General features: G+C 35.7%; 1 protein-coding gene across 3 annotated transcripts in view; it reads left to right on the top strand.

Annotated features, from left to right (window-relative positions):
- The first annotated feature begins 2,678 nt into the window (after nucleotides 1-2,678).
- The window catches only part of LOC109216755 (monodehydroascorbate reductase 5, mitochondrial), a 7,302-nt gene continuing 910 nt past the window's right edge, over nucleotides 2,679-9,070 (top strand). Inside the window, exons 1-16 of one of the 3 annotated variants that reach the window (XM_019380935.1) lie at nucleotides 2,679-2,966; nucleotides 3,073-3,238; nucleotides 3,359-3,458; nucleotides 4,284-4,361; nucleotides 4,483-4,554; nucleotides 4,802-4,920; nucleotides 5,178-5,262; nucleotides 5,398-5,487; nucleotides 5,886-5,987; nucleotides 6,077-6,166; nucleotides 6,294-6,374; nucleotides 7,267-7,338; nucleotides 7,414-7,508; nucleotides 7,597-7,685; nucleotides 7,788-7,850; nucleotides 8,000-8,040. In XM_019380935.1, coding sequence (XP_019236480.1) covers nucleotides 2,957-2,966; nucleotides 3,073-3,238; nucleotides 3,359-3,458; nucleotides 4,284-4,361; nucleotides 4,483-4,554; nucleotides 4,802-4,920; nucleotides 5,178-5,262; nucleotides 5,398-5,487; nucleotides 5,886-5,987; nucleotides 6,077-6,166; nucleotides 6,294-6,374; nucleotides 7,267-7,338; nucleotides 7,414-7,508; nucleotides 7,597-7,685; nucleotides 7,788-7,850; nucleotides 8,000-8,040 — 1,353 coding nt within the window. In that variant the 5' untranslated portion in view covers nucleotides 2,679-2,956. Of the gene's footprint in view, nucleotides 2,967-3,066; nucleotides 3,239-3,358; nucleotides 3,459-4,283; nucleotides 4,362-4,482; nucleotides 4,555-4,801; nucleotides 4,921-5,177; nucleotides 5,263-5,397; nucleotides 5,488-5,885; nucleotides 5,988-6,076; nucleotides 6,167-6,293; nucleotides 6,375-7,266; nucleotides 7,339-7,413; nucleotides 7,509-7,596; nucleotides 7,686-7,787; nucleotides 7,851-7,999; nucleotides 8,041-9,070 lie in introns of all 3 variants that reach the window. The other 2 variants (XM_019380934.1, XM_019380936.1) reach the window with 2 other exon arrangements.

Raw genomic sequence — 9,070 nt, 5'->3', positions numbered from 1 at the left:
TGCCTTGAGAATAGTGAGTACTTTAGTTGTGACGCTTAAGCTCAATTTTTGACTCTTGTATAAGTACCTTAAATTGTATGATCTTAACTTTGATTAACTTCTTTGACTAGAGTGTCTTGATGAGTCCAATCCTGAGTGAGTTATGTGCCATGTGTGTGTAAGGTTTTGTGTTATTCTGTGCATTGCATTCGATGTCTAGAACTTGCCCCGTGTGTTTGCACAGCGAAATAGTAGTTTTGTTCAGTCTTGGAAGTGATATAGGCGTTTCTTTGTTGAGCCATATAAATATTTTACCCGCCTAATTGTTATGTATCATAGTTAACCCCTTTGAGCCTGTAATCCTGTTTCTTTGGCAACCACATTACAAGCCTTACTCATTTGTTTGAATTAACCATCTATTTGAACCTTTTCACCTCTCATGAGCACTTGAATTGTTATGAACTTTGTAAAAGTTAAAGTGTGGGGTGGTTGGTTTGGCTTTTGAGTGGAATTAATGAAATAAGGAGAAAGGTGCACTGTTTTGAAAAAAAGTGAGAGCCACTTGAATAGAAAAAGAAAAAAAGAAGATAGTTGTACTGCTGTGAAAATATTTGATAGTGGTGACTCTTGATGTATTGTGCTTAAAGAAGTGGGGAGTTAATATATATTGATGTGAAGGTGGAGTTATGGTTTTACATAAGTATGGAGTTTTGAATGTTAAACTATATGTATTAAAGTGCTTAAGGAGGTGTAGTCACTCTTATATCTAAATGTGTCCTACCCGTCCCTCAGCCTACATTACAACCAAATAAAGTCCTACTTGATCCTAGACTGAATGAGCTCAATTAGTAGAGTAGTACACTACGGGCAAGCCTATGCTGCATCCTTTGTGGCATATGAATGTTATTTCTGAGAGTGAGCGAATTCTTTCTATCTTGAGTTCCTAAGTGTTCTTAAATTTTATTGTGTGGGACTACTCTCGTTGGTTGTGTGAGGGCACTTGATTCATGAAGGAAAGGTAATGTCATTGACCTCTATGTTAGAGTAAGTGGGTGAGTTGCGAATAATGCATGGTACTTGTGAGTCAAATCTTGAGGTGAAGATGTTACACTCTTGTGCTTAGTCTATTTTAAATATTCTTGGTGTGATAAGTTAGGAGAATTGTTTAAAAAGGTCGTGTCTTAACAAAGTGTAGTTTGATGTAGTTTGATTGCTCGAAGACGTGCAATGGTTTAAGTGTGGGGGTGTTGGATGATAGGCTATAATTGTGTANGGAACGGAACAGGGTGAAAAATGCGCGAATGCGCGAAGTCGCGCGGTAGCTCGCGCGCGTTAAAGACTGAGGCAGAATAGTGCGCGAACAAACGCGCGAGCTCACGCTAGTCACCCGGAAAAAGTGTCCTTTTTCACATTGGAGAAGGTATAATTGTTTGGGCCCAACCCTACTTGGTATATATACATGAGAGAACGTTTTTAGAGTAATTTTTGGACGTGGAGGAACACACACCACGCTTGGAGAAGGCTTTTAACTAGTTTTTCTTCTCTTCTCTTCTTTTAGTTTCATAGTTTATTTGTTCTAGAGTTGTTGGGTGCTACATGAACGTTGTGGTTTGAAGCTTGAATTGTTCTTATTATTTTATCATATTGGTTTATTTATTCAATCTTGCGCTTAATTATTTGATTGCTTGATCACCAATTGAATACTATCTACGAATCTAGGATTGAACTCGGGAGAGGGAATTCTAGATTGCATATAAGATTAAGTAGAGCAAGATCTTAACTTTTAGGGGGAGCGGATTTGCGGTTAGGATAGGAATATACCTAATCGCCTTGCTTGGTTATTATACGGGAATTATAAATGCGTTCTTGTTAATCCTAATTCCATAGGAATATAGGCGTTAGGTTAGCTTGAATAGGCGAGTTGTACTTTGGGAGAAGGCTACGAGCAATATTAACCCCGTCAATCAATAAACCAGATAAATTAATTAGACGATTTAAGTGGAAAACTCAACGGGATTGTTAGCTAACCCATAGCTCTAGAATATTCACTCACATTGAATTCGTCTCTATAATTCGCCAACTTGTTTTCTTTAATCTCTTAGTTTACTACTCTAGATTATCTTTAGTTAAATATTCATACTTTAAGATTTGCTTGAATAGATTAATTGTTTGGTTTAATTTAGTTGATAGTTAATCACAAGTCCCTATGGATACGATATCTGGATTTACAACCCTATATTATTTATCGACCACGTATACTTGCGTATGCGTTCGGAAGCAACAATAGCTTACATTTACTTTATATAACGAGTAGCGTTAAAGAAGAGCTCTATTTTACTATGCCGATTAAACACGCTGATCCGCTCCTCGCCCTAAACATAAGTGCCGTAGTATTCTGTTCCGTCTAAAACTAATAACATTCGCTACTCAAAAGTATATATAAATATGTATATTATATATAGATATATAAAAATATATTTTATCAGCTATATTTTTAAGAGAGACTAAAAATATACATTTTTCATAAATTTTTTATTATTAGTGTGATATAACTTATAATAGCAGGTTAATTATTATTTATTGAGCTAGTTGTAATAGGCATGTAAGATATTATAATATAGGCATTTTTGACTGAGATTGTGAATTTGTAAAATAGAATATGAATGAAAAACCCCATGTTTTCAAAATAGAAATAGGAATGTATACATAAATTTGTCTTCATACAAAAGATTAGCTCGCACCCATTTCTGGCATCTGCGTTTTTCATCTTCAACACTGACGCAATTTCAGAAAGATAAGCGTCTCTTCTGTACTACCGACGAGTCAATCACGACTTCTCTCAATTGTCGCGACGTTTCGGCCATATCTAGAGTCAGAAGTAGAGCAATAGAGCCAATTGGCACAAATAATTAATCAGTACATGTCAATATTAAATTATTAATTTCAGATCACTGTTTCGCACTTTTTATCCCTTATTATGTCTACAGGTCTTAACTTCATCTCTTCCTTTCATCACTTCAAAATATCTCTCTCTGAATCCTAAAATTTGAGCTCTTTTATTTTCATTTATTATTATTATTATTATAGTTGCAGTTCGAAGATTAATGGCGACCATGCCCAATACGATGCCGTTTAAGCAAGGTCTTTCACTCTGGTGTCCTCAATCAGCCTCGTTAAATCGAATTCCTCGGGTTTCTTCTAGAAGTTTCCGGAGAAGTTACGTTGCGGCGGCTTCTTCATTCGCTAATGAGAATCGAGAGTGAGTATCACTTGTCGAGTTCACTTTTGAGCAGATAAATGATACTCTGGTGTTTGATTTTTTTATTTTTATTTTAAATGTGTGAATAATTTGGTGAATTTGAAATGTGGATGATTGTAGGTATGTAGTAGTTGGAGGAGGAAACTCAGCTGGATATGCAGCTAAAACTTTTGTTGAACATGGACAAGCTAATGGAAAGCTCTGCATTGTAACCAAAGAGGTAATTTTGGTTGAGTAATTTCTATCTCCGAGTAATTATATACTAGTAACAAAATATTAAGTTTAAGTGTTTAGTACATTTATATTTTGTTCAGGAAATTTGTATGTTAGTTTAGAGATAACAAAAACAACTACAACTACAACAACTACGCCTCAATCCCAAAAAGGTCGCGGCGGCCAATGAATCCTCACTGACCATGTTTCTCCATTAGCTTTTCCGAGTAACTATTTATTAATGTTTCAAACTTTGGTGGCCAATGTTACTTAACATTTGCGTCTTCAGGGCTTTGGTTCATCGCCAAAGTAGTACGATGCACATACAAGGAGTTTGAAACCTTGCTATGGAACAAAGTTGGTAGTGGAGGAGGGTAGAGGGGTTGGCCCATTATTCGTAAGCTTCTAGGTCAAACAATGTTATCAACAAGAAATCTATTGTTTTTAGCAGATTTGTATTTTGTATGTCGCTATAGAGATTTAGAGAAACCAGAGTGTTAGAGAACCCCTAATTGTTTTTTTTTTTCTTGGTTCTTAAAATACAAATTATCGAGTAATGATAAGGATCCGAATGGAGCGGATTGGATATAAAGGTTTTATGTAGCTGGCCTGAACTAGTTTGAACTGACACATAATAGTTATTTTTGATACTTTGTGATGATTATTCAAATAAATCATACTCCGGTAGTTGTGTCTTTTAAGCAATTATTGTAGTTGCAGATGTATAAAGATAAAAGAATCTAATTGGTTGGATGCCTGTAATGTTAGATTTTAGGTTTGTTACTTTGCTCCTGTTGGTTTGTTTTGAAATATTTTCCTTTTTGTAATGCAGCCATATGCACCATATGAACGTCCAGCATTAACTAAAGCATATTTGTTTCCAACAGACAAAAAGCCAGCACGTTTACCGGTGAGCTTTAGTTTTGTTTTATGTAGCATGCTTTGGAAACATTTGTAGCTTCTCTGTCATTGTCAATACCAAATTTCAGCATTTGATGAGGAATGAATACCATGTAACTCTGTTATTTTAGGGCTTTCATACTTGCGTTGGCTCTGGTGGTGAGAGGCAAACTCCTGATTGGTACAACGAACAAGGGATAGAGGTACTGCATTTTTGTATATTGTGTTGCCACTTGTACAAGTATGATGTAATTGTGATTCTTTTTTTTTTTTTTTGGTTTGCTCAAAAGAAAGCAAGGTAAATCTATTGAAGATTTGAGAATATATGTACTAGTTAGGAATTTTAGGACAATTTGAGAGGAAACACAATCTCATTTTGTTCCATTATTCAGCTCCAGCATTCTAAATGTCAGGTAAGTCTAATTGAAGATAAATGTTTACCTTTTGCAGATGTTATATGAAGATCCTGTAACAGGAATTGATATAGAAAAGCAAACTCTGACGACAAATTCAGGAAAGCTGCTCAAGTATGGCACCCTTATAATCGCAACCGGATGTACGGCATCCAGGTAACCTTGCTTGCTATGGTAGAGTGCTGCTGATCCGAACCTGTTAATTATAGAGGAGAGATCAGAATTTACACTCATCCAGTTGCGCTTTGGTCCAATCAGAAAATGGACCAGGAAAATAATTTTTTTCCCTTGAATAAACATCATATCCTCCATCTACTGTATTATTTTATTGCTGAATTTGTATCAACTGATATGCCCTCCAATCCTGATTAAACTACCAAATAGTGAATCATTTAGTGATTAATCGATTTCAGATTTCCTGAGAAGATTGGAGGAAGTTTGCCTGGGGTTCACTATATTCGGGATGTGGCTGATGCTGATTCATTAATTTCCTCACTGGTAAGATCACGCTCATTTCTATGCTTATAGTTGGTCTTTTAAAATTTAAAGATACATCCGATAACTTTTGAATATGGATGGTCTATTGGAGTTATATGAATGAGAATATTCCTAATTTATGTTGTTTTATTTTAGGGGAAAGCAAAAAAGCTTGTGGTTGTTGGTGGTGGCTATATAGGAATGGAAGTTGCTGCAGCTGCTGTGGCCTGGAAACTTGATACAACTGTGAGTTCTCTTTAATGCTTCTTTTCACTTTCTTAAATAAGAAATGCTGTTTGTGAGAAATAAATAAGAAACGTTTACCTATTCCTTTCGTGGAAACTAATTTGGTAGAAAAATTACCATAGAACTATAGAAGCAAAACCTGTTGATGACAATATAATGAATAATAACATGTGAAGTTCCCATAGTTATGTTTTTTCTACAAGTCAAAACAAGTCTGTGTTCCTTTCTTGTACTAATAAGTCCTCTGTTCAAAGAGTTATCTGAAACATAATATCCCAGTTTATTACCTTACAAATGAAGCATTTTATTTTTCTTATTCCTCTGAAGTTTAAAACTTGCCTGCATTTGAATGTGGTACCATTATACTCCTGCTTTCACTAACTTTGTTGGGAACATAGATAATTTTCCCAGAAGAGCATCTTTTGCCAAGATTGTTCACTCCTTCTCTTGCCCAAAAGTATGAGCAACTCTACCAAGACAACGGTGTCAAATTTGTCAAGGTCTCCTCCTTTCTCCTCTCTAGTTCTGATAGTCTACCTCCTTTCTCAACCAATTTTATAATCTTCTAAATGAATTTATCTTTTCCCAGGGTGCTAAGATAAAACATCTAGAATCTGGTCCAGATGGCCGGGTTGTTGCAGTTAAGCTTGAAGACGGATCAAGTATAGAGACAGACACGGTACAACAACGATTACTCATGTTTTATCAAAGTTCTTATTTCACGGAGGATTGGAGTACCTCGTATGATAGTGCAGATAAGAAGTTCAAGAGCTTAAGTCATTTGCATATCCTTTATGAATTTGCAGGTCGTTATTGGTATTGGAGCAAGACCTGCTGTCAGTCCATTTGACGTGGTTGGCTTAAACAGCACTGTTGGTGGAATTGCGGTTAGCACTCTATTTATATCTTTGTTAGGATTGTTCAAACTGGGGACCTCCCAAATATAGTTAGTATTTACGGCTAAACCACTCTCCTAACTACAAATTGGTTCTGGTCTTACTCTTCCACCAAGACATGATATGCTATAAGTTGGAATGGTGAATCAACGAATCAAAATAATTCTTACCTTAAAGTTTATTATCAGTTTACTTATCAGTTCTGGACAGGATCTCACTCTAGCTGTGTTTATTCTGTTAAGATTCTAATTTATGTTCTTACATGTATTTTCCTCATCTGTAAGTTTCTGTGAAGTACATCAGTCATATTGTCTACAAAAAGTCTTAACTACATCTGAAGTAGGCATAGTCTAGTACATCAGAAGGTAGGCAGTGAAATTTGCTGCTCTTTCATGAGACGAAACTATTCATCCTCAGAGCAAATTGCTCCAACTTATACTTGACCTATGGTTTTGTTGCAAATGCACGCATGTAAATCTTTTGAATTTGTCTGTTTACTCTGGTCAGTCAAAAAAGGAAAAAATAAAGAAAAAGAGGCAAAAGAAACTTCCCTTTTCCAAAGAAGTCTTTCAGTTTCTCTCAATTGAAAGGTGAGAAGATTGTATATGGTTTATTACTCCTGATCATCAGAGCTCTTTCGTTGTTTGACAATGGCAGTATGTAGTAATACCAATGAAGAAATTGGTTCCAGGATTAAAAGAGGATCTTTTACGCGTGTCCAGATGATATTAACTTTTCTGCAACTTCAGTCCTTTTAATGTTGTTTCTGGAAAAAATTGAGAAATCTGAAGAGAATGAGGGTGCTTCTTTCTGTTAACATACCTTCAGAAAGTAAGGGCTTGATTGTTCCTAGTAATGATTATACTTTAATTTTAAAATTCAGGTGGACGGCCAGTTCCGTACAAGCATACCTGGAATCTTTGCCATTGGAGATGTTGCAGCATTTCCATTGAAGGTTAGATATTCTGACTAATTTTATACATTTTTCTATTATTTTTGTGTAATGAGTTGACTGATACTAACCATGCAGATATACAACCGAATTGCACGGGTGGAGCACGTTGACCATGCTCGTAAATCTGCACAACATTGTATTAAATCATTGCTAACTGCACATACGCACACGTAAGTTAATCAAAGTTCAGTTCATAATCAAGGATAAGCTTCTTTTCAATTGAATCTTCCTAAATATTGTATTGTTTGCTAAATGCAGGTATGACTATTTACCATACTTCTACTCCAGGGTTTTTGAATATGAAGGAAGCCCTAGGAAAGTATGGTGGCAATTCTTTGGGGACAGCGGTAAACATATTTTTGCTGCTTTTTTTTGATCATTTCCAAATTGTTATACTTCATGTATGAATAATTCCATAGCTGGTATTGATTATACCATATCATGATCAGTTGGGGAGACTGTTGAAGTTGGGAATTTTGATCCAAAGGTTGCAACATTTTGGATCGACTCTGGTATGCACTCTATTCCTTCTTTTTGGGTGTGTCTGGTTGTGTAGGTTTATTTTTCTTTCCCTGTCCTATCTTTTTAAGTTGTACTTCAAAAAGGTGATATAATAAGTGCAAGGCAAAAGAAGAGTGATATAAACATACATCTTTTGCAGGTAAGTTGAAGGGGGTTCTTCTCGAAAGTGGGAGTCCTGAGGTATGCACTCTTTAAAGGATATTCTCATGTCAAATTTAGCAGTTATCTGTATGCATTGCAAGCTGCAAAAATGTCTAGAAAGAGCCATCAGTTATTTTCCTTTTGCCTCACTCTTGACCTTTAAAACTGTTACTCTAAAAACCTAACAAGGAAAGAAAAAGAAAAGTGACTTGTGGGGGAAGCGTCTCTGTTTAATTTTCTCTCCAAGAAAGTGATCATTTGTGCCATACCAAAATTATCGGGGTTTAGAAAGTCTGATTTTTCACCTTTTGATTGGACAGTAAAGTGAGTACCTCTAAAATTGATGTCGATATTATGTGATGTATGAGAAATATGAAAATATTTTATAGCAAGCAGAACTTTAAGCTAATTCACTCACACGTGTGCTTGTGCATGTCTGTCATATGCATGATGGATTACTTATATCACTGCTAATACATTGCTCTGTGTTACATAGTGTAAAGATTGCTATGGTTTCCTACCATAGCCATCACTTCTATCTACAAAAGTTTTCCTCTGCTTTTGCTTAGTATGCGTTAGGATTCTGTGAACAACTTTTTTCCTTAATTAATGGTCATTCTTAAGATCACTTATATGATACTTAAACCATCTAACAGTACTAGTTACTTATCTTTTCTCGAATATGGAAGTTGGGTTCAAATATACTCGTACCATGATATAAATACTTCATGTGGGGAAGGAGTCATACATGTTCTCACTAGTTAAAGGAAGCTCAGAAAATTAGGGAAGTCCAATGGTAGAGTTGATAGTTAATTTCAACTGGCAGGAGTTCTAAAAAAAATATTTGAATTCTGTTACTGCACAGCCGAATAATGTTTTGGGGGACTCCTTAGATGTCAAAAGCTCAAAAGACTTGGCTTGTTCTATCATGTTATTGGCTTTGAATTAAATGTTCAGCTCCAGCAATAGATAAAATCATACTATAATAACATAAATGCTTCGTCACATGAACGGTACATCATTGCTTGAAGCCACTTGCATCTCCACCACAAACCACTGACCCCCCCCC

This window comes from Nicotiana attenuata, unplaced genomic scaffold, assembly GCF_001879085.1.
Source record: "Nicotiana attenuata strain UT unplaced genomic scaffold, NIATTr2, whole genome shotgun sequence".
NCBI lineage: Eukaryota > Viridiplantae > Streptophyta > Magnoliopsida > Solanales > Solanaceae > Nicotiana > Nicotiana attenuata.
Note: the sequence above shows the minus strand (reverse complement) of the source record. Positions and strands in the feature narration are given on the sequence as shown.